Source organism: Nomia melanderi, chromosome 6 (genome assembly GCF_051020985.1).
Source record: "Nomia melanderi isolate GNS246 chromosome 6, iyNomMela1, whole genome shotgun sequence".
NCBI classification, from domain to species: domain Eukaryota; kingdom Metazoa; phylum Arthropoda; class Insecta; order Hymenoptera; family Halictidae; genus Nomia; species Nomia melanderi.
In genome coordinates, this window is record NC_135004.1 from 8130539 (window position 1) to 8157223 (window position 26685).

General features: G+C 37.2%; 1 protein-coding gene and 1 long non-coding RNA gene across 4 annotated transcripts in view; both read left to right on the plus strand.

Moving 5' to 3' along the window:
- UbcE2H (ubiquitin conjugating enzyme E2H) overlaps nt 1–26685 on the plus strand; it is a 47064-nt gene that overhangs the window by 2008 nt on the left and 18371 nt on the right. For 2 of the 3 annotated variants that reach the window (XM_031987462.2, XM_031987461.2), the window contains exon 2: nt 13345–13421. The exons of the other annotated variant lie outside the window; for it this stretch is intronic. In XM_031987462.2, the coding sequence (XP_031843322.1) occupies nt 13345–13421 (77 nt within the window). The remainder of the gene's footprint in view (nt 1–13344; nt 13422–26685) is intronic. 3 annotated transcript variants of the gene reach the window in all.
- LOC143174623 (uncharacterized) lies at nt 13436–14565 on the plus strand. The gene is made up of 2 exons (XR_012998808.1): nt 13436–14013; nt 14091–14565. It is a non-coding gene; the product is annotated as an uncharacterized LOC143174623 (long non-coding RNA).

Below are 26685 nucleotides of genomic sequence, written 5' to 3' on the forward strand. Positions count from 1 at the left end.
CGACGTACAAATTTATTTCAGGAAACATTTCTTTTATAAGTTTGTTGGAATAGTTTTTATATAAAAAATTAAAGATTCGTATTGAGCACGATGCAGATTTAGTTAGGGGATGATGGTGGAGATATTTCGATAAATAATTGTAAAGTAACACCAACGTAAACAACCGAAGTAGTTGCAATGTATATAAATATTGCTGACCTGATTTGTAAGAAATTGATTTTTGCGTAACGTGGCGTCGCGTTTCGCTTATCAATTCTGAACAGTGGCGCGTGCATGTGTTCATCAGTTTTTCTAGAACGATGATGGTTTCTGCACAGAGCCCTTTAGTGCCCCGTAGCATCGATCAGTCTTTGTCGAAGCTCGCGTTAAATTTGCAAGCGATTCGATGAGCAAAGCGAATTGGATCTGTTTGTCGCGTATCTTTTTGACGACAAGCCCTGCCGTTTTTTTAACCCTTTGCACTCTATAGGCTCCGCTACGGAACCATTTATAGTATTAAATATCTTAACAAAGTTGAAGAAACTCCCCTAAGATCATTGCATTTGCCATACATGAAAGTTTTGTTTTAAAAAGGAAAACGAAAGATCTAAGAAATGTCATAACATTTTTTCATTTTCACTATGGATGTTATAAAAATAATTGAAATTGTTGGATTGCTAAGGGTTAAATGTTTTGAAATACACGTTCCAACGACGCTATTCACGCGTACGTATGTACAACGTTGACGATTATCTATTTCTGGAGCTACGACCGTTATAGAATGCGCGCTTCCCATAAATTTACGATTGCCAATAGTCACGGTTCCATTTTATATGAATTCGAACAAATTTCAATTTCCATATACTTTGCGATTGTTGCGAAGGTTTTGTATTCTTTACACCCGTTACATTTCTGTCGTGGCGTAATATACAGGGTGCCTTAAAGATATTGATAAAAACTCCGTTTTTCAAAATAAGGATTAATTAAGTTCCAATTATTAGATGTACGATAGTACAAATTTAATCTCAAAATATTTTTAGAACAATATATTTTTTAATACTAGCAGTTGATTTTAAAAATGTAATATTTTGCGAATAACGTATATTCATTTGTTTTTATTGTAGTGACAATATTAGTTTTAATTATGTAAAAGAAATTTCATATTTGGGTATTTCGTACAGTATATTAGTAATTTACTTACACTTTAATAGATTTTAATAGATTAATGCATCATCTTTAGATTCAAAAACAGTTGTATTTGTTTCAATTGTTCGGTAAATTTGAATACACAGAATGTATTAAAATCTAAAATTTATATGTGTGAATTAATTTGACTTATCCATTTCAAATATCGTAATCGATCAGTTTTCTAGAGTTTCTAGATGACATAGATTTTTAACAGTTCACACAGATCGGTGTTTCTAAATTAGTTCGAGTATTATATTGTTTAGCTTTGCTAATGCTTCTGTTTTCAAATATCAAAACGCCACGAAAATAAATTATTATCGACTTATCGGGATTTGCACGCGTCAGATATCGTTGCGAGTGTTTAAGGGTTAACAGATTAAGTAAAGCTCATCGGAAGCAGCAGATAAATCATCGTAAACGTAAACTCTAAAATCATCTATATTTTCTATAAGAAATTAATATCTTCTGAAGAGGCGTAGATCTAAAGACCTGAAAAATAGTTTTTTGCTATTTTTACTCCGTCATCGATTGCTTAAAAAAATAACAAGAAAATTAAATACAAATTTTTATTTAATTTCATCTTTTTGTAAAATTAATGTGTCTAGGAATGTGAACTTACGTAAGCACAAGCAGTATAATAATTAGCGTACCCAATGAATAAGCAGTTGATTTTTATATAATATCTCATATTGCTAGATCGTTTTCGATTTACAAGAACTGAGAATTAAATATAGGTATATTTTCCGTGATTAAAAAGTTGATTAGATCAGAAATAAGATAAAAGATTTCGTTATAATTTCCCAAGTTGCGTATTGATCGCGTGTTTTCATTACGACAAAAACTGTTGCTTAGCATTCGATTTCTACTTATTGTTCAGTTGCTTTACCTAATTGATATCTCAAGTTCCATTTCTTTTTTAATATAAGTTTCACGAAAGAAAATACAAAGAAAAGCCTGAGATTGATATCGCGTTATTTACTATTTGCGCTGATACCGGGCAGTGAAAGTTAGTTCCACACGTTAGCATAATCCACACAGGCAATCGCAGTAACTAATTCAATGAGAGCGGCAGCTATATCTTTTCTTTCATCGGTTGAAAATATTCTTCGTTCATTTCGCGATGCACTGACGCGCGCTGTATTCGTTTCGAGTTATTTCGTAAACGCGAATGTTAGGGAAACTACAATGATCCACGTACAAACCTCTGACTTGCTCTTCCATCAACAGTTCTTTGTTTCCAGTTTCTTTCGTCTTTGCGAAGATACTTCACCAACAGCGGCACTTTCTACATATTTATTGTCCGTTGTTACATTCCTTCGGTTTATTCGTTTGAAATAAATTAAATTTCCATTTCGAATCTTAGCTTACTATGGCGTTTATCTTCGGTATCTGGCACTATATTGATTGTTCTTTGTTCGAAATTGAAAAACTTTCTATTTTCCATTGACACAGAACTCACGAAAGAAGTATTTGTTAATTATATTCTGAGTTATTGTTGGAACCGAGGACTATGGGAGTAGCCAATCGTAAGAAAATCAATTTAACCTTCAGTTTCGTTTATCCAGAAAGCAGTTATTCCAGAAAACTTCAGAAAATTTTTAGACTGATAAACTTGTTATACTTTTTTCGTTTAATAAGTAGCTAACAGTAAAACATTGTGCACAACACCTTGAGATTCTAACATGAGATTAGCACACAATCGTATAGACAGGTTTGAGTACACTTTCAAGGTCATCTGATTCAAGTCAGAAAAACCAACATGGCGTGAAGCCTTCTGACGCCATGCTGGAGTTCCTAACATCAAAGGAAGCAAATTACGTTGTTATTTGAACTAAATTTTTAAACTTATTATCGAATTCCTAATATCTGTAAAACTTCCGTTGTTAGATTAATAATGAAAGTAAGAGTATCATTTCTATTAATTACATTCGTCATTTCACTCTTTTTTATTATAATTAATTTTGTCCACCTGTCTGTGCAAAACATATATAGAATGACACTATCATTCGTAGCACCGTCGACAGAAATCAAATCGCATTAAAAACGCATTTTAAAGTGTTGCAAAACGTACCTATTAGAGCGTTCATCGTATGATCGCGAAGGCTCACCTTGAACGCCCACATGACACGAATGACAAGGTTTACTTCCTCTTCTAGAATTGCAACCGCATATTTACATGCGTACACCTTCGGTCGTTCTAACGTTATTTTTGTTAGCTGAACTATTGTTGTTCGACAGATCGTACAATGGTCGTAGTACATGCATATAAAGAAGCAGAATGATACTTTCAACTCTTCGCAACGTGTTATTAACTGAACAAAGTATTATTAATGTTTTCAAACTTTCGTTATGCATTTCGCTGTTTTATGCGTTTAACAATCATTTTCGAGCGACGATGTTTAGTTCCGCTTAAATCGCTCTGTATGTATAAATATGATCTATACGTATGCACAACTCCGCTGAAGCTAATTACTAGAGACAATGAAATATTGTTAGCATAAGCGATGATCGCATTACTTGATAAATTGCTTGAATCGCTACATTGTAATCTGCTCTTTTTTCTGCTTCAATTATCCCCACTTTTTCAGTTACGTTATCTTACTATCGTTGATTGCTTCTACTAAGAAAGTGTTTTTAAAATTCAATTTAATTAACGTGTCACACGTGTATACACTCTTAATCGAAAAAATTACATAACTTTTTTAGGAAAATGCTTTAGTGATCTTAGAAAAAATAATGTTTAACAGAGTCGTGTTTATGTAATGCCACCAAACATTAAGAAACGATAAGGAATGATTAAATAATGTATAGTTTGTAATTTAGGTTAAATGAATATTGCCTTTAATATTCCAAGAAAACGTGCACGCCTCAGTATAGTTTGTCTAATACGTTTGTCTATTATTCATTACTTCTACATGTGTAATTAATTGCAAATATCGATAATGATAAGACACTACGCGTTTTCAATAGTAACTTAATACAAACTGTCACAACACAGTTACATCGTTGCAAAATAGATAACATCTTACAAATTAACAAAAGTGTTTCGATAAAAGCTGTAGATTTTTAAATTAAAATTCAAGTTTGAAGTTTTTATTTTATTATAAAAGTATACTTTACAGTATTGCGCATGAAATACAATATCGTTAAAATATCCACTTCTGCTCTGATCAACGACACGTATCCGATTATTCCAATTTTTGACTACCCTTTTGCATAATTTCAACTGGTTGTCTTCAAAATTTTGAAAACAATCATCACGTCGCTCATTTTGAATTCATTTGCGATTCAATGGATTACGACTTTGGTTTACCGGAAAATTCGATTAATCATTACCCTACAAATTCAATTACTTACTATTATTTTAAATTTTATGTAGTCATTAAAGAATCAAATAGTTTTGATAAAAGCGCAACTCACTAGGTTAGTTAGTATTTCGCGAATCAAAAGCAAAATTATTATATTAATTATTTCAGACGCTAAATTTTTAATATAACCATTTTTTTATATGGGAAAGCGCCCTCGTTGTCCAATTCCAATCATCCTTTCAAACGTATGGATGAAAAAAGGAAAAAAAAGTAAGGTTGAAAAAAGGACCGGTGGAAGTTTCTTTTTCTCAGAAAAAAAGTCCGAGTAAATTGCATTTCGTGCCGATCAATGAGCACTGTATCGTAGTGCGTAACCCCTTTGTTGTGCGACAAATTACATTCAGACAGTACACTATGTATGTATCCTTGTAATTTCCATTAGACGCTCGCTAACTTGCGCGCACAGGTGACATACACGTAGATGCGGTTCCGGAAGTAATTTAATTATGGGTAGGCGATTCACGATGGACCTGCTCGGAAGATTCCTTGTGTGTCCGACGAAATCAACCTAATCAATTACGCGATAATTAACAAGGTTTTCGATATGAACGGTTAATGGTTCACCGTAATGGCTCGGGTGGCACGCGAGCATACGTGAGAAATCTACGGGGCGTTATCCACTTAATGTGCTTTCTATATAGGGTGTCACGAGAATCGTAACACCCGAACTCTCCTCTCTTGAGATTCAAGACAAAAGTAAGTGCCCAAGAAAATGTATCGAGGGGAAATATGATGATACAAATTTTTTGTTTCGTGTTATTCCCAGGATTGCTAATACTTCAAGGAATATGAAGACAGGATTATCTTTTTATAATATTGCTGATGAGTCGGTTGGTTTACTTGGGGTTAAACAATGCGCGTTTTGAAACTGAGGGGCGACCTGATTCATCTATTTACCGCGCCGAGTACATTAAGACGATCGAATTTCGGAGTCTTGCCAAACGTGAACAAGCGAAAAGGAGTTACCGAGGTCATCTCTCGTCCAATACTTGACCTTGTTTACGGCCAGGATTACATATGTAGACCTTTCGCTATCGGCGCGGCTACCAAAGTGCGTCTTTTTCCCGAATATATTACAACCAATCGTGTTACGTTGTCATCCGTTCTTATCGCTGGTAATTTTTATACCGGTTAGAAAACACGGGGGAATTATCTGTGAGCACACGATCTGCGTCCCTTTCTCGTCGGTCACGAACCGGTTGATCGTTCCTCCTCTAAACAAGCGTCGATTCCCCTTTGTCCTTTCCCAACAATGCTAGAGTTCCTTTTTTTTTCTTTTTTATTTTTTATCATCGGGTTTCGACGATAAGGCTCAAGGACTGTCGATAAACGACGATGAAATACAGCACATGGACGTTCGAGATATTCGACTATGTATGGAACTCTAACTGAAATCATAGCGAGCAACAAATGGTTAATTATGTAAAAGTGAGTCAGAAAGGTTCGTTGATAGTGTCGCTGAATAGAATTTGCTTAATAGTGTAAAGGATTGCTTATGGGAAGTAATTTATTGAAATTTATGTGGGAATAGAAACTTTTTTGTATATTTCCAACTTAATTTTGCACGAGAAATCACTGGTTTTTCGGTTTTAATATAGTAGTGCAAGGTATTTCTTAATGTGTGAGAAGTATTGGAGTAGGGCATTCGAGACGTGAAGATAATAACGAAAGGATACTATATAGATACAAGTGTCGTATATTCCTATTGTTTGGACACCTATCACTGTTATCAGTTTCACAAAATTGTTATCTTTCACCTTCATTCACCGTGAAATCTGGTTCACCCTTCTGCTGAGAATAGCCGACATGGTTCGTCGAAAATTGTATTTACGTATTTCCTTGAAAGGAACCAATGTCCATGTTACTGGACTTCTGTTGGTGTTTCAATATTATTACTCAGTGTTATCGATTACTGACTTCTACCTGGTATATAAAAATCTCACATTACATTTCTCGAGAGACAGATACGAACAAGGCTAAGAACCACAGAATCACACGTCGATTAACAAGAAAGATTCAGTTGCCAATTAAGTCGAGAGGAATCAGTGTTTTTCATTTACCTAGTTTAAAAATATTACGATCCGCGAACGTAGGTCATTAAGGGGAAGATTGGATCGAACGCAATCATTATCGTAAATTCGAGCATTCTTCACACTTGATATCTGATTGAACTACGCAGAATCAGCGACATGAATAATTAACATGCAACGGTAATATTCGAATACTACATTTCATTGTGCTATAGTTGATAAACACATATTTACTTCAATAAAACTCTTCACATATCAATTCGAACTGTAATATCTAATTAGCTTGAAATATATCGTTTGATTTGAAAAAGTTACATCATCCATATATTTATCAGAAGTTTTCTTGTTATTTTTGCTCGTTGAATCGACTATTATAATATTCAAAGAATCTCACGGAATACCCTACGCACTGTGTAAAAATATAAGATTAAAAGCCTGAGAAATCCAGAGGGTGAGCGGGAGGGGAACGGCGAAGGGTGGCGGCGCGCGCTTTCGAAGGGTGTCGAAATTCGAAGGAATAAAGGACTCAGTGAATATCGATCAAGAAGGAGCGGGAATAAAGGGAACACCAGATATATCAGTAATTACACTCGGCCCTCAATTTACGTGGTAAATGAGAACACTAATCACGGGGTAGTTTTTATGCGCGATCTTAATTCACGCGATCTGAATTTAGTAATAGTGAATAAAATGCACTCTTGTTTTCTGAAATGTCATTACTATTATTTATTTTATTTTGCCATGTAAAATAAATGACTCACTCAGAAGTTACTGCGGTTAAGTCCAGAAAACAGAAATTGAGAAAATTAATGTTTTGGCTTTTGAAATTATTGTACAACATAGTCAGAAGCTATAAAAAGAAGGGATTTTTGGCTGAAGGGCTTAAAAAGAATATTATTTACTTAATAAAAATTTACAAAAATCATAAAATATTAAAAAATGGACTTAACCGCATTGGTTCCTGGGCGACTCAAATATGTATTTTTAAAACTTATACCACTTTTTCTTTCCAATATTTTGTTTTATCTTGTACCGGATTTTCACGTAAATTGAGGGTCAGGTGTACGTTCGACGATCGCGTTCCTGGTTTCACGCGCCAATGTTTCTTCCGATCGAATGCGACTCGACGGAACGGCGGTTAACGTATCTCGTTACGAAGTTATCGAACATCACAGATAAGCGCGGGGATCTGAAGGTGTGGTCTTTCAAAAATAAAACATGACCAAGGACGTAGCAACCGGGTCTTTTAAAGAATATTTCTATATTCTGTACAGATTAGTGCTTCTTATTTCACGGACGTGAATATTAACCCCTTCGTATCCGTGGATGGGATATTTCGCGGCTTAACGTCGATCATGTGACACTTCGGACGAATTGTCTTGCGTGTCCTTTCGTTAGGTTGCGAAATAATTCATTGAACGATTTGGTTCAAAATTGCTTCGTCATTTTGCGTTGGAATGTAAAGGAAGTTAGCCATGTTAGATAAAGACTGTATAGTGTTTTTATAATCGAAGGATTTTGTTCTTTTTGCTCGTACGTAATTTGAAATATGGTGCGATGCAGTGATTGCGAAGGTTACTAGCTTCTTTGCGTAACTCTTTTTTTCCATCTCTCTTTCTTCTTTTGATTAGGACATTACTCTGGCAAAACGAAATTTATATAACGTAATCATGCTGATTTCTTGCGAGTTCTTACGTACGGAGTTTAAAATATTCAGGCACCTATATGTACATACTGACGCGCGTTCAGATCGCCGGAGAAGCTCGAGTGTCTGTTCTTAAAATCTGCGCTGAATTAGAAGTTGCAATACATAGTACCCAGAATTTGCATGTTCCTTTCAATTTTTGCACGAAGTGTCTTACATTTTACTATAGTTTCCTATAAAGGCCTCTTAAAATTCTAATTTTCGTGCAATTTGCACAGATATCAATGATTCTTACCGTCTAATCAAATGATTACAATCCACTTGCTCGCCGGCATAAAATTGCAACGCAGAGTAATTAAATCAATTAAATGAAGTCAATTATCATAGTTTCACTTTCAGCTTCACGATTTTCCTTTTAGTACGCTATCTTTGATCACAAAACCGCCTGATATGGCCAATATATTCAGATTTCTAGCTCTGAAGGGTTAACGTTTCGAACCAAACAAATTTTTCTTAAACGGTAAGTTGAAAAATTATTGAAAAATTTAGTATTGGCCGCGAAATGTTTTTCGGGCCATTGTCCAACCTGAATGTTTGGCGTTAAGTTAGCCTATCATTGGATGGTTTTGCGGTTGAAAGGCAGAAAGGAAAAAAGATAGACAGAATGGACAAGGACGGGCAGTTAAGGAAGAAGCTTAATAGTGGGATGAAGGGAGGGGTGGAATAAACTGTCAGAGGTTGGCTTTAACGAAACGTTAGCTGGTTGGCTGGCTGGCTAGTTGGCTGACTGGCTGGCTCGACATTGTAAACAACAACATCGCGCCAGAAGTAAATGCTCCGTAACGGATCTCGGGGATTGACCAACCGTTTCCGTCCTTTTCTCTTGTTTACGGTACACCATGCGTATGCACACTCGCTGATAATTGGATATGGTCGGGATCGGACTTATTAAACTTGTCTGATTCTTCACCCGGTTCAACTGTGCCTGCACTTTCGAACAGATAGAAGTTATTTTTTTGCTCAACCGGATCTTTATTCTTTGTCGTTCATTTTGAAGAAAATCTGTTCTCCTTTTCACAAAGGCTTAATTTTGTACTTGGTTACAAAATCAAGTTTCTTCTTGAAATATCCTAGACCAATATTTGTGCTGTAATACTTTTGTATTTTCTTTCGCTTCGTTCCTTGTTTTTACGTTTGGTTATGAAGATCAAAGATTCAATGCTATTGCTGTTGAAGTCGGTTTATCGGTGTACGCGTATTGAGGGACAAACCGGTTCAGAGTAACTGAATCGTCGATAATAAAAGTCGAATAATTATTCCTTCCGTTATTGTCTATTTATTCGTTTGACAGAACTTGAGATTCACGTGATTGGATTTCTACTCGTATATTATTTCTTAATGCGCTATTGACCGGTCATTAATGCACTTGTATTTGCTTATGTATCAGCGTAAGCAAATATTCAAGGGTAAAATATTGTTTGTTGTGTCGAATTACATATCGTTACTTTGTTTGTACGTTGATAATATTTCGATTTAGTACTAATACAAATTTTAACATTTTGTAATGACACTGTAAAAGTAACCAGAGGCATATTAAATTCGATTAAACTGCATAAGTACATAATCAATTACGTAACTCATGCATTCACAATATTTTGAAACTTACCATCTCTTAATGTTATGATTCCATAAATTACGTTATAAAGATAAGTAGGCAAAGCATCTTGTTAATCATTTTACAGATGTTCAAAGGCAAATTTCACTTCATTAAACTATTCATTGCCCGTTTTGCTCGACAGCTTTCTACCATCTTCACAATATTATCGTAATATCAATTCTTAATCCTCACTGTAAATATTCATTATTTTCTAATGAAATACCAGTAGTAATATTACTTGCAATTAACACAAAAAACAAAAGTTACATAAATTAAAAGAATTGTTTTATTTCTATGCCTTGTGTATTCATATCTTACATAAAATTTAATACTGAATTATAAATATTCTAACTTTGCTGTATCGGATGAAATGACGACTGAGAGTCGCCTCTCAAGTGCAAAGGGTTAAAAAATTTCGCGTTAGTTCTTATGTTCGTGAAAGCAATCGACAACGGAACTTCCCGCGCGTACGTCTGAAACGTAACGTTTCCGGTAGCGAAGCAATACTTTCTGCCGATAGGCTCGGTCGATGATTATAGCTAGGAAAATGATTTCAGCTCTCCGTGTTGAGCTTTCGAATTTATTTTTCGCGCGTGCTCGAGGCGTTAGCGGTATCGCTGTCCAGCACGACAGCCAGCACCATTGCCATGAGAATCCAGGGGGCATACGACGAGTCTTTCGTGTAAAGCTCGATACTCACTAGCGTGTTCATGGGAAGCGATGCTCGGGTAACGATCGTGGCCAGTACCATGCGCGCTGATCATTTCTCCTTGGATAAGTTTAAAAAGATTCTTACCTGAGCATGTTTATGCGCTAGTTCAAAACTGAACCGTTGAATATCATGAGAATTAAGATGAAATCTTGATGAAATCTGGAGAGAACGACCTGTCGTCACCTGCATCAACCGGTGAACTTAAATACTTAATTAACTGGTACGTCTTGTGTACCAATAGCATTGAAACATTGACCTGATAAGTTTCGGAAGTTCGAAACGTTCGCAATTTTTAATATTCAAATGGTTTGTTATAATTTAATTCTTCAAGTAGAAAAAGAGTTAATTGTCGTTAACAATAGATTCACGGACACTGATTATGCACTGTATTGTATTTTTCCACAAAGATAATATTTTATGTTGACTGATAAAAAACGTCGAAAAAAAATTATATGAATTTCTTAATCTTATATGTAAATTTATATATTATTATATGAAAAATTTGTTTCAACGATTCGACATTCAGAAAATGGCCGCGTCCATCAGTATTGAAATTTATCATTGTCTGTACCGCGGTATCGCTTCGTTTTCCTGTGAAACGCTGAAAAGTAAAATCGAATTACGCCGATGTGTGTCATGTTATTCAACGGTACGGTAAACCACTTTCTTGTTTTGGTAAGCTATTACACGCGAGTCGAGCGTTACGGAGCTCTCACTTAGCTGACCAGGTTTGAGCTTCGTTAAGCCTAACTTCCACTAGCGTTCGAGAAACCTGAGCGTCGAGTTGCGACCACCCTTAACTCTTTAAGTCGAAGAGAAGCGTGATCAAATTTCCGAATCGCAAAACAAAAATTTTGTTTATTTAACATTGTTAATAGAGTGCTCTATCTTCTGTATTCATCGTTTCGGACATGTTATTTTATTTACAAATTCTGAGTAAAAATTTATTCAACATTTGATAATTTGCTAACACTTTAACCTTAATGTAGTTGATCAAAAGAGCGTTGCTGTTGGTAAGAAATTTGCGAAATTAAAATGTCTGCGTAACTGCTACTACCCTTTGTCTGTTTTCCACAATAAATTCATGAGAACAGTGGAACATTGCGAATTCTTCTCCCTCGTGTATTTTATTTTTACCCCGATGTAACGAGAGCTCTCGCGAAATACTGTTCAGTGAACTTTCTCCAAAGCTAGGCGGTCGTTTCCGTTCTTCCACTACGTTCTGGTTCCGTTGCTTGTTTTCGGACCCGGTTCCCGACCCCGTTCAACCATGCACGAAGTACAATTCTCGCACGATTTGTCCCGGCGAATATCGGATCAATTTCAGGAGAAAATGACGGGCACGTGTCGCGAGATAGACATACGTCGCCGAATAGGGGGGCTAATGAGAAATGCACCTTCGAACTCGACGACACGTACCTGATAATTACAGTTTCCGCGACTTGGTGATTACACTGCCAGATAGTAAACTTGATACGCTACGTCCTCTGGGTAGTTTTCGGGGTGTGTCGTTTTCTGTTATATATATATAATAATGTTACATATATATAATATATATACTTTGTTTTTAAATATTTCCTTTTCAAAACGAAATAAAATTATCAATTATAATTGCGTTAATTAAAAAATATATGTAACCGGTTCTTGTACTTTTTTAACGACCTTTATTATATGAAAATTGCTTCAACATCCAACGAACTTACTCAATTAAAAACCGAAAAGTGAGCCGTGTCACTGTCAATCCTTATATCGACAACGTGATATTCATTTTGGAACCTTCTACTAAATTTGATTCCATTGCCATGAAAATTTGACAATATTCCATTGAATCTCCATTCTTAAATACATTTACGTCGATGTTTGCTTTGAAGGTAAAGGATTCACACAAAAATATTGTAATATCTCATTTACTTAAATGTTAATTACGAAAATACTAAAATTTCGTTAAATACAGACACTTCGATTGCCAACGTAATGGTTAATCGCGAAGTCGGGGCCAAAAATCTCGAAGTTGCGTCATCGCAGCGTACGCAAAACATTGCGATGTCGTTCGGTCACGCGAGCCTCTGGTGCGTGGTCGCATTGATCGGGAAAAATAACGTTACAGCGGGTCTCTGACACGATTCTCGGCTTGCGCTTCTCTCCACCATCGGTTTTCCTCAGGTTCATTGCACCGTTTCTTCGTCGACATTAAATATTTGCATCCGGTGTTTTCGTTTCTTATTTGAACATCTCGCGCGACCTTTTAAATTGCACGCGTTCCTCCCGGTTGCGTTTCGCGAGCTGCGCCACTCGTTCGGGGCTCGGGAAAATTTCGCTCGAATAATAATGGAGTCGTGGGGAACGCGCAAACGCCGTCTATACGGTATCGCGGGTGACGTTTACTCGAGCCGAATGTTAATTCGAGTAAGCTCTTAATCGTCTAAAACGAAATATTCGCCCGTAATAACTGCCTGTGCGCGACACGTCCGGTTTAGCTTCGCGTACTTTGTGTACAGAGATTATTGCTCCGAGCTTTTCAAAACACACGGAAGCCGTTCGCACGAAACTCGCTTGACAGGAAATTGAAAATTCCCTTCTCGCTGGCAATCAAGCAAGTTTCAAGCGTTAAATAACTCCCGCGTAATCTCGAACGCCAACTGTATTTGTTCAAGAGTGAAAAAGAAACGGGAGCATTGTTACACTTCGCGATGGCAAATTGGTTCGCGCGTGCGCTCCGCCGGCGTATGCCTTGGTTATCTTCCTTAACTCACACATTCAAACAGAATAGAAAGCAAGCACGAGGTGACGATACTAGGAGGATTAAATGAATTTTCTGTCAAATTCTACGGTCCACGAGGCAGTAAGTATCATAATTATTTTAATGTCATTTTAGAATTAGTGTTGTACCATTCATTTGCTGAGAAATGTGTACGTTTATTTTAACACTTTGTCCTAGTGGAGTGAAAACATGTTCATTATAGAAGCGAATCATTTTGAAATATTTGATACGTATGAAGAGTTTATAATACGATCAACTAATATGTGAACAGTTTATACGATATTAATGGATTCGATAAGCATTAATTTAAAAAATTCCAGTCGATAAGTATTGGCATTGAAAATATAATTATTCTGATCCCGGTGGGTAAAGTGTTAAAATATGCGTTATGTGTTAACCAGTGAGTCTCATACACCAATAAACTGCATTATAATTGATGAAATTGATCGTTTTGTATCTTAAAATTCTCCGATCAAGATGTGTTTTAAAGTTGATTAGTTTCTGCAGTGCGTGAGCATTTCACGAAATTAAAAATGTAATGTTTATTCGTTCACTGGTTAGTAAATTAATGTATTTTTTTCGGCAATAGCATGCTGTTGCATAAAATAATTTATTGCATGTAGTTTCTGGAATACGTCACCGGTAGTCTAACTTCAAATCTAGAAACGATAAGGCAAGATTATGCGATACACTTATACATACAATAACAAGCTCTTAAGTGGTGGTAAACTAAACTGGAACACTTTTCAGAAGCACACAAGGTAGCACTATAATGATGCGACCAAAGTTGTGTCGCGAAAGTGTGACGTGATATAATAGCTAAACAATAGGAAATAGGATGAAACGGAACAACGCTTATTTTCTGGTATCAGTAAAGAAGAGGATCCGACACAGAGAACTACGAACCGTTGTTATATTTTCGAAGTCGTCTCGAGATCACTTCGGACTACACTTTCGTAGCTCGTTCGTCAAAGTGCACAAAGAAATAGAAATTCGCGGTCCACTTATACTTTATTCCAGTTCGTCTAAAAATGATTTAATAACTACTCAGGTGTAATAGAATTTATTTCTGTCGTATTTGAAAATTCTATAGCCTTGAAAGTACCTTGAAGAAAATATACACAATAGGATTTGTTTCATTTTCAGTACATTGCCTCGACACTTATTTTAAGTGGTTTCATTTCATCTTGTAGAAACAAATTAATTAAAAGACTATTTATACATCTTTCAGTAATTTTATTTAATTCAATACGTTGTCCAAAAAGTCCACGTCCCTTAACAAACAGTTACTTTTCCCTCTGATATATCAGTCTCTAGATTTCGTTGGATGACATGTTAGTGAACATTACAATAATCTTTTGATGTTTTTGCTCTATATAATTTTTCGTAGATAGTTTTTTCATTATATTACAGAAGGTGCGCACGCATAAAAATATAAAAGAAATATTATATCTTCCGTGCATCATTACAAAAAAGAAAGAACTCTCGCATTCATCCAATATTTTGTATTGCAACGGCGGTGTGTATCGCAGAATAAAGTCCGTGTGGGATGTCTGTGCATCGTAAGCACACACTTTGAAGCAAAAAAAGTAGGCCGCCGGGAAAATGTTCCGTAAATATGTCTTGCTCTTGTAGTTTTTTATCTTCTTCTGCCAGTATACAATTAATGAACCTCATTCGGAGCTATAGATTACATTGAAGACAGGGAAACTCTTCATGATAAATAGCCTACGAGAATTAAAATGATGAAAGATGCATTTACTTTTAAACTGTTATATCAGTTCGCATATTCCAAAATCCCTTCGTTGCCATACAAAGGCGTTATTCATAAAAGACATTGACTAATAACCACTCAGCCTCATTTTCCACGAATTTTTCGTCCAACGATTGATAATTGGAATTTTTATCAGGGATTCGAGCAGCGTCAGCTTTTCTTTCGTCATTTCTTACAAATTTTGCACCACTCCTATTCTCGTGCAAAGATGAAACTGTTTCAGGATGAACTTCGCGTGAAAAATCAATAAGCGACGTTTGTCGGGTCTGTATTTTCATATTCAAATGAAGAACCGCATCTTCGCCGAGCGTTCCACTTTCTCCGCGTCTGGGAGCACCACGCGCCGATGTGTGTAGAGTAACACGTAGCAAATGGAATGTCGATGCTCGCACACCCCGCTAAATTTTATTAGATTTCCCTGTTTCATGGATACCAGAACAGATGGGCACGCGTGCAATTCGAATATTCGTGATTTCTGCGATTCTTAACGCAGAAATACCTGTGTAGCCAGGAACATTTATCACTTTTTAATTCATTAATACGTTGAATGCCGTACGATTTCATAGAGTAAAACACACAAAATGGAAAGAATAAAATATTAAATGATTTGATTTAATTGCGTCATTATTATTGCACGTTTCTCTAGTTGAATGTTACTGCATCAGGTAGAATTATTTATAATATAGAAATTTTTGTGTAAATAATCATCATTTAATTAAGTGGGCTATAGTAATTCGGGAGTCACTGGTGATTTCCATGGCATTCAACGTGTTAATACATAAATTTCGTCTACATATGTCTCTTCGGTACGTGTTCGAAGCCGGAATCCTGAAACTCGAATAAGCTCCCTTGGCTAGAGTGTGGCACCGTTAACTTCCCTCCATCGTCTTTTGATCTTCGAATACCTTGCTCCGAGGAATCGCGAATAATTTGCGGACACTCGCCGGGCAGAAATCTCGAGGAAGCACTAAACGCCGCGCGGATCATCATTTTCACGTGCTCATTCGACGTACACAGCATTTGATATTCCAAGGTCGGCCTCCTCTCCACACCGGATATACTTATGCAACGGTGTGTGCGTATATTTATGCTTTTCTTCGAACGAGCCGCTCGACGTTCCCGCGCGTGAAGGAAAAAGCATTTATCGATCGGTAATCGTCTAGCGAGAAAAAGTTCTTTCACTATCGCTTTTTCAGTTCGTTACGATGGACTTGGCCCTGATCGAGTTGGAGCTTATCACGCCATCGAAGCCCATATGTCGAAGACGTTCCGTGCTCCTTTATCGTTTTACGATTAACCTGCTCACCCCTCGCAGCATGTTCAAGCATGTGGTATTCGTTGGATCGAAAAATCCAGCTCAATCCCGATAGTTCTAAATATGTATTCTGAATTTCCTATTTTTAAATTAAAGATTCGATGTTTTAATGACAGAAGAATACAATAAAATATTGTCATTAATAATTGTGAATCAGTTGTAGATAAAATTTAGAAGTTGTAAATGAAGAGAAAATTGTTAAAAATAGAAAACGATTGATTAATATTTCTCGATTTCGAATCAACTCCGTTCGGTGTTTTCCACTTTAATTCAATCGAAATTCTATAGGAAACGTATGCGCCATGATAATATTAATGAGCCCCAGGTATTGGTGACCGATAATAAAATCCATTCACGGTTTTAAATTAATTTAATTAAGTCCGGATCGTCCCACGAAAAAACTACCGTTTCCATTATGCACTATTGACTCTGTGAAGCAATCGATTACTTCTATCGCGTGGTCATTGGCGTGTTACGGTGATTGCTGTAATCCGTCGGTCTTCATTTGCGATTGGTCAATACCACTCCTACATCACACAGAGATTTTTCTAGCCAGTTGCCCCATAAACACCACCAATCCGCTTAACTTCAACTTAGCGAAATTTGAGATAGCATTTAAATGAATCAAAGATTTATGATGAAGGTATGACGAAAGTTTTTTGATATGAAAAATTTTTCTCCGTTAATGTAATCGAGAATAAAGTGTCGTTTCTTCTGTGGTCTTATCTTTCTTAAACAAACTAAAGGACGATTTATATATGTTGTTCCGAAACTAACAAATGTATTGCACATTTTAAAATTAGTTGTGAACACTGGAGTTTGCAATGATGAAAGGTTCGAACATTCATTACAGAGTAATTTATTTCAAATTGAGGCTTATTTATTTCAAAAATAAATGTGAAGGGAACAGCTTGTATGAAACACAGCAAATAAATATAAATGTAGACCATTCGCAACAAGATTTTATATTACTGTGTGCAGATAAAATGAATGTATTGACATATTAGGACAGAGTGCACTGAAGAGCGTGTAATATCCAGAGTTTGACTCGCTAATCAGGCAGCATTCGAGTGAACCATTGCGCGGTATCTTCAACCTGTCTGACAGCATTCGCGGATACGAGTTTGCCTACGTGACTGCACAATATTGCTAATTGCTCCCACCATCGGTTGTCAAGTTTCACTTCTTCCATCTCGGATAATCGGTTGCACTCAGATAAACTTGAATGATGCCAGTGTGTACATTCGGTGTCCTCGAAACGCACAGTTAATTAGAGACATTTAATGAACTGCAAAAACGGAAGAACTTGATATTTTCACTTCATAATTACAGAATTTATTCCGGAAATAGCATACAATAGTTATTTAGGTTATAACTGACAAATCATGAATCAAAATGATATCTTTATTTAAGGGTACTTTATTTTCACGTTGAGAGTAGTGAATTCGCATAATCTGGAGCCAAATGATTCAAATTAAACAGATTCAAAACCATGTGACTCGTATCAAGCAAAAGCATTACCTAAATAGCTTTATAGGATCAAACGAAATCAGAATTGGAAAGATTCGCATTAATTAATTGGAACAATTTATAACCAAGAAATTCGCATTGATCTAATTCAGGATGGAAGGCTGCTGATTCGATATAAAGATCTGAACATGGAACTTCTGGTTTGAACACCCAAGACCTAAATCTAGAGTCCTTTCAGTCCAGGTTTAGTCCGGGAACTACGTAAGAGTTACAACATATTGACTCTATTAACCAGCATCAAGATCCAAGAATTTTAAGACCAAGAAATTCAAACTTTTGCTAATCTTTAACTAGCTTATACGAAGTATTAGTTCGATGAAAAGTTCCTGTAGATAAAGCATATATGCATACACAGACTTCTAATGGCTTTCTCCAGTTTTACTTTCTGGCCACCTAGACTTCTTAGTTTAGACCACTCCTAGTCCACTAATAGTCCTTATAGTCTCTTAGCTGGTTCTCAGGAGACATTATCCAGATGAGAGGTGTGCCTGTAAACAAACCGTGCTTATAGTCACAGTGCAGCTATACTCAGAGCTGTGGCAGCCTTCCAGCCTCAAGGATACCCGCTTCTCTTCTCTGAGCATCTGGACAAGTTTGAGATCGCTCCTTCTTGCTTGACTCATTGCGGATTTTGTTCTGGGGATATCGTAACCTGGGGATTTCGTGACTCCTAGGCTTCCAACGTTTTGATGTTCCAATTCGAATCCTTTTTCTCCTTTTACATTTGGACACTGTAAACCAGTCTATCAACAAATTACTCCAACTACTCTTTAGCTGAGTCACTGATGATTTTTCCAATGAAACTTTTAGCAAAATCTGTGATGTTTAATGTAATGACGCTATTATTCCTTGAACTCACCCTTTTAGATAAAAAAAATTCGCGGTTTCCTTGAGTCTGTTAAAAAGTAAACGTAGGAATGAGCTTGTTAAGAATGAGGATGAAAGACATAGCTGATAAAGTACGAGTTTTCGTAAAAAAACCATCAGAAGTGTTTAAATGCAATTCAGAAGTGAATACATAGGTTATTGACACAAGAGCTAATTACGAAGGGCTTGGGGAACTAGGTGTTTCGTTCCGAACGATTTCTATCTTGGACTTTGCGAAGCACTTTGCGAGAGAAACGGCGGCCCTGCCTACTCGGCCGATGGCAATCACGAAAATAAATACGAGTGTCAAGGGACGGGACCGGCTGTGCGCTTCGTAACCTCGTGTTACGCAATTTTGCTCATTGGCAAAGTAGAAATAAAACGGGCAACCATCAACGGGACGCGTACAAGCTGAACAGTAGACCTTATCATCGTTCAACCACGGTGTAATTTACTTGAGAACGTACGCCCGATTTATCTGGAATACACGGACACGCTTTAACACCGCGCCACGAAATGGACCGTTCTCTTTGAAATATGGCTGAAAGTTGCGCCTACTCTTCCTAGCTACAAGCTACGGGTTAATAGTTAATACCGCTAGACGTGTATCTTGAAAAACAATAACTAGTGGTTTATGATAGAGAAAGCTGTTAGTATGTTTACATAATCTACACTCGCATCTGAAAAAAGTTTGCTTAATACATCAAACACTGGTTTGATGATGTCAATTAGAATGAACTTACAGCACGTTCAGGATTGTGTTAGTTGTTCTTTCACTGAACGTCACGATTTCCACTTATGTAAGTACAGTGATATATGCATTGAAATATAATTGAAATCAATGGATATAACTCCTGAAGTGAAATACTTAGGACACTTTGCAGTTCCGCAGTTTTCTTTAATGATCATTCAGTGGCCGTAGTCACGTAAAGACCTTTAAAGTACGAGTAATAAACTTTGTGAATCTGCACAAGTGTCTTCAGTTCAGTAATAACTAAAGGAATGTCGAGAAGTAGAAGAGAAGCGTGAAGACACTCACCCTACTTCCATTCAATTCCGTGTCACTTATTGCATATAAGACTGTCGGTGAAGTGTACTGCACAGCGTGATAAAGAGACAGAGGTCTAAGACTTTAGAAGCTCTAACATTTAGAAGCTCTAAACTCTAACATTTACTTAATATTGTCTTAGAACAACGATATGCACAATGAAAATTTTAATATTGTTAAAAGTTATCCGATGTTGGCCTGCTAAGTTGATATTCAAGAATTGAAAAATAGTGTCAACATTTATCCGGAATCAACTTAAGTATGTTATTCCCACGAGTTACTTTCGGGAGTAAAGCTATTCGGTGAAAAGAGATCTTAAAATAATTCTTCAACAACAGCTGTTTCTATCCTCGATACTGTATCGCGTATGAATCGCAATACGCACACGTCGGAGGGTGGCAATGATTTCGGTATAAAATGGGGTATTAAGTAAGAGATGCAAAAGAAGTCGACGTAACGCATAAAACTTGCCGCTCGTTATTATCTTTAAAATATACCCCATAAACTTTAATGCGATCTTGTATCTCGAGGAACGAACGGGATGCAGATTAATAGAGGAAAAATTGCAATTCTCTTCGAGTTTGATGGACATTCTCTTCTAGCCTTTTCCTCTGGACTTCGATAATTACACGCTCGCGACGGCTTAAAAATTACGGCAGAAGTGAACGGTCGTGAAGGCAGGAGCGATGGCTGATAAGATTAAAAGGGCTGTGTTACGCATGTACCGTGCGGACGTTTGTTGTCAACGTCGTGTATCCGCGCACACAAGCCTCATTCGGCGATCCTAATGGACACAACGTTAAACGGGAAGCTAGAACCTGACGAAAGCTGTCGTCGCCTCTAGATAAAACTGTAACAGTTCAGAAACCTGATTGCTTCTGTTCATCACTTATCAACTCGCTATGCATGCCTGTATCCTGTTGCGTCGAATTTGCTAAACTAGACCAAAGTGTTCATTCAAGATTGTATTTGTATAAATTGGACCAAAACTGGGCTAGTGATTCTTAATCATAGAAGTCCAACTGCTTCTAAATTGTATCGATTGATTGAGCTGATTCTAGAGTGGGTGCAAGAGTATTCTTTTCAATGTAAAAGTTTACTGAGTTGAACTAAACGCTACTTCCAAGTTTATCTTAGGAAGCCAGAACTTCGGAGCGGACACATTATCTCGCTAATTGCAATGTTTTGGAGCGGTTCTCGAAAATACTCTACACAATTCTTGAGAGCACACTGTATGGATTGTAGCAGGTACGACAGCGTTGACCCTCTTAGAATGCTACTTCCAGGAGTTGCCCTGATGTTCAGTGTCTTAACTTGTGGCGCGCACATGGGGTTTATGACAGGGATGAGATTATTGTGCAGCCGAAACTCAAAGAGATTCAATAAAACTGCAATAAGATACCTCCATAAACTTATGGTCATCGCTGTTGTAACAGAATGGGAAGGGATGCCAATAAAGCAGAATAAATTAACCACAGGAAGTAATAAGAGCAGATCAAACAGTGAACGTATCACTGTCATGGATTTTGCTTTCTGAATTACCTTTCTGAATGATTCCGTATCAACTTTTCTCACTTGCAACGTTGTTCATATTTGATAAAGTTAGTTTTAATAAACCAAAACATTTATTTCATATTCTCCAGTATCGTACAACGAGTTTTAGAGGTAACAGGTTCCATTATCACACGCCGGGGATGTAAATACCACCACCGGGCCGCATCGGAGCAGCGGATTCGCGAACCCCGCTTTATCGTATGAAGCACAGTCATTTGGAAATGCCTGTAAACGAGCGGTCGACGATACACATCGGAGGATACAGTGTCCCGCACGGTGACCTACTTTAACACCCGGGCCTCTAATACACCCCAAGATTTTCTGTTCGACAATGACGATAAAAATCGCGGACCTCTAATGAAAAATATTTCAGAAAGATGAACATATATTGCATTGAAAGCTTGAAAATGTATTTATCATCGTTCACAATATACAAAATAGGATTACAAGAAATTGTAATTTTATTAAAGAAATGTGTAAAGAGATTTGAACAACTATTTTTTAATAGAATTTCAAGGAACGATGTACTGCAACATGGAAATTGTTTTACCGTAACGGATTCGTGATGTTTGTAGTAAAAGATAGAAGCTGAAAGGAACTTGTATGTCAGATAAGTGTTGCCAACATGATACAACATGATACAAAGTTTATATTCCGTAACAGAATACCTAATTTAATCAGAAATTTATAAATGTTTCTGCTCAAAAATAGTCCTACTATTTATACTGCTATCTATATGCGTACCATGAGATTTGCTGATAAATACGGGCAAGGTCAAACAAAAGGCTTTCATGCTTGCTGCCGTCTCTATAAATAAGTTGTTTTCAGTGTATCGTAAATCACTCATTCACGTAATTACTGTTAGAAATTTCAGCCATTCATATAATTACCGTTAGACGTTTTAGATCCATGTTTCTCTGTTCAAGTATTGTTAAGGAGCTCCGATCGTGACTGACTGAGCAAGACCTTCTGAACAATTTCCCCTCCGCAGGTGTTAACTGCAGGGATCTCCCGATGCGTCTTCTTTTCTCGCACAATGCGTATCAGCTTCATTCAAGCAGAAGATTAATTTTAACGCAGACCCTGAAATTACGCTGCCCCACTCGCAGCTTGTCAGAGAGCTAGAGGGACAAGCGTTCTCTGCTGCTCTTCTGTTTCCATTAATAGTTCCCAGCCGCGTTGCTCCGCGCTTTACGTACTATCAGTGGACACAGTCTTTCCGTCACGCGCTGCCAAATATACCATAATTGCGTTGTAACCGATATCTTTGCAAGAATGACCGATAACTTGGCAGTTCTTCACTTTACGGTGAATTTTTGTATATCTTTAATTACTTCGTTTTGACTGATCTTTCGTTAAAGTGTTTTCCTTTCATACTTTGATTTTCTCGTTCGATATTTAGATTGTTATGAAGATCCCTCGTTTAAATGGTTCATATCACGTACACTTGACTTCGTTCAATTGATTATCAATTAAAATTACTATTCACTTTCCTTTAAAACAAAAGTATTGTTTCCGATACTTCTTAACATTGTAGGAAAGGCATTTATATTTTACTTCTATACTTAAACTATTTAGTAATTAATGAATCCATAAAAAAAGATGCCTCGGTATTAACCAAGATAAGAATATTGAGATCTGTCTTACTCCCAGTAAAAAACAATTGTTCGCTTGACTCAAGATAAAAACAATCATAACAAATCTTTTCATTAAACTGCTGGAAAAATTCCTCATCGTCCAGTTCTTTAGTTGCTGCAATTAATTCATGCTTCATTGTCAGTCAGATTAAATCAGCTTTCATTGCGCGGCATTCTGAATTAAGAGACCGTTTTTAAGTGCGGGATATTGTTGACAAAATCCATGATAAATTTTCCGGCAAACGACAACGGTCAATGGCCCTCCGGTTCGCGATTTCGTGAACGAAACTTCCCGGTGTTTGGTCGTTAACCGAAATTTAGACAAATCAGAAGGACGGTTCGCACAATCCGAGGCGTAGTTAGCGCAGCTGGAGGTTGATTAACTTGCACCAACGAGCGTCGAAGGCAGCGCTCGTAGTTCCTTCGACTCGTTTCCGCCGGCGGAATTCCTGTGTCAGGGTTGCCCGCGGTCGTTTCAGTCGGACGCCGAAAGTACGCTCGCAAAAAGAACCACGAGAAACAGAGGAGGATTCACCGGCCAAGAAACTCCTCGTATAATTTCTATGTAAATACAGTCGTCACGTTCGTTTACATCGGGAATCGAGAGGGTTCTTCGCGCGACGCACAGCATCTGTTTCCAACGAAACTTCCCGTGTCTTCTGCACGTCTCTCCCGAAATAATAACAAAATATAACAACGGCTGCTGTCCCCGTTGCTTATTTATTTGTACTTGTTTGTGTTAGCTTTAGAAGTTGTTTTATTACTGGAAACATCGTCTTAATGGTTCGAATTGTGATATTTCCCAGCTAAAATTCAATTGTTCGGCTGTAATATTCGAAAGTATTTTCACTTTTCAAGCGGTGAATACTTAAATCATTGAAGCTTAGACAATTTCCTAGTTACGCGAATAAATTTGCATTCGTAGTATTTGAAATATTTACAAGATCTTTGTTTCTGTTTTTTCAATAACCGCGGTATCGGTGAAAACCGGATTTCCACTGTTTTTGCTCCACTGAAATGGATTGTAGATTTTTCATACTACTAAATCCTTTAGTTGCTTTAAACCTTCATAGCTGGCGCATATTGATCCGCTCGGTTGGCATAAAAACCGTTATTTCATTTCTGCAGAACAATTTCGATGTTGCTGGATTCTATGGATTTTATTCAATGTCCAAGCTGTAAAACAGATGGTATCCCAAGATCTTAAAAATATCATCGATCCATGAGTATCTATAAAAAAATTGGATTTTTTTGAAATTTTCGAACGGTTATTCCTTCGGCAATGATCGGCGCACTATAAAGTTGTTAAGTTCGTTTGCGTCGAGAGTCGAGACGACACGAGTCAAGAATCGAATGGCGTTCGATACATCTGTTTCCATAGAAATTCCTCGAGTCCTCTTCATCTCGTTCGAAATTACAGCGGTATGCAGGGAAAAAATGGCTATCATTGTTGTTTATTTATTGACCGACTTTAAACGAACTGCAATTTTCATTTCGTTAGCCCCGGCAGCGCTGCCTGTGCTGCGCCGCCATACTTTCGTTATTACATTACTGGGAGTTGCGTTCCATCGCTTCGTTCCTGATAAAAAGCTAGAAACCGATAGCAGTGCAATTGAATACCGAGCGTCGACAATTAAACCCGTTTGCGCTTTGGATCGAATATCAGGATTTTAAACTCGTCCCGACTTTCATCTTCGATTCTAAGCCTGGTATGGATATGCGGTTGCGCGATCTTCTTTTTTCCAGCGCGTTTCATCCGGTCCGGTTATAACTAATGAATCCGTCCGCTATTGTGCCGTTAGGATCCGGTAAGAGCACTCCATCGTAGCTGAAGAAAATCATTTTCTGTAATTCTATGCGGCAATAAAGTCAGCTGATTATATGGAATCACATCGCCGATAGAGAATCGCGTTGGGTGTCTACGCCGTATTTTTCCCAGCTGTCAACTCTTTATGGTTAACGGAAGCAAATTAGCCAGCCGAAGTTATTATAATTTTTCTAGTAAGTGGCCAATAAATGCCCCTATAAAACGTTACGGTGAAAAAAGTGGTTATAAGTGTCGGACTATATGAATTAAATCGATAAATATTGGCCGTAAAGACATAAAGGAGAGGCAGAATTGCCGCGAGGTGGTCACGATTTCATATAAATAATACGAACTAAATAAAATCAACATCCGGCAGATTCAAATCATGATGTTTCAACAAGCAATTCAATTAAATAGGTGGGCGGGACATATATTTCCTCGCTTCAGAGAGAATTTTTCAACTTTATTTTACGCAAACAATTTGGTCCTCTCGTCTTTTATTCTTTACCCGAAACATTTTATTTAATGATCGAAACACGATTCAAATTTTTTGTTTGGAGAATGATTAGATAAATCAATATGTACATTCACGTTTACTTACTCATGTCTTCTATCCTTAATATAAGAAATCTGTCTACATCCTCCCAAAAAGGTAACACCACAACAACCCATTAACAAATGAATGAATCTCTACAGTTTTACAATCGCAAAAATTCATTTAAATTATTAACCGCTCCAAAAATGTCAAGAAACCCCTGAATTCTCTTCAACTATCAATCGAACACAGCTGAACTCTATGTCGAAGACTCATCTCGCAGAAGACACCATTGTTAATCAATCATCGGACACCTCGTGACCAGCTGTCCGACGAGCCTTTCAGAGTTCAAACTGCAATTTTAATCGGCCGGTTTGCGAACGAGGGCAGTGCGTGTTTCTCGTTTCGTGTGGCGCGTCTGCCGCAGATAAAAAAGGTCGCTCGCCTCTTCTTATCAACACGCACGACTATTAATTCATTGACGAGTCGCGACGCGCGATCCTCCGGCCCGGTGTCGCTGAACGCTCGAGTTAAATTACATTCGAGATGAATTACACACCAGGTGTGTAATGGAGTAACTATCCAAAAAGACCAATCACACCATGCGTTTAATGATCGTGAATTTTCATTATCTGTTAGTAATGTGAAACTACATAGCTTATTTCACCAGTCAACAGTGGAAATTAACCCTTTGTACTCGATAGGTGATTCTCAGTTAATTTAATATACCATAATCAGTCATCACTTAATTTAATATACTAAAATTATGAAGTTTGATATACAATACTAAGCTTCGCATAATATATCAATATATGAAATATTGAAATAAAATGACTTTGTCTCTCAACCTATGTATGATTGCTCATTAAGTTAGTTTCAAAAATATCTATGTCTCATCAAAACACGTTAAATATTTTTAATAAAAATCTTTCAAGTGGAAAAGGTAAAAAGTGTGCAAAAATTAGAATTTGTTCCAAGCTAAGACTCCAGAAAGAGTAACCCAAAATCAAGATCGTCGAAAATTATAATTTCAAGTCTTGGCTAGAGTCTCTAGAAAAAACCCTGATCTCGAATTGGTTAAGCAAGTCGAGAGGATCACGATCATCGGTAACCATCCCTCCCCCACCATTCCGCTGCTCAGGCCCACCCTGGATCCGGAGGCGGACCGTGCAAGTAATTCGGTTTTTGTCATTTCTGTCGTTGGATTTAATTTGCGTCGACTTCGCGTCGCGCACAGTTCTCGGCAGGCTGCATTCTGACTACGCTGTTTTCGCGAGG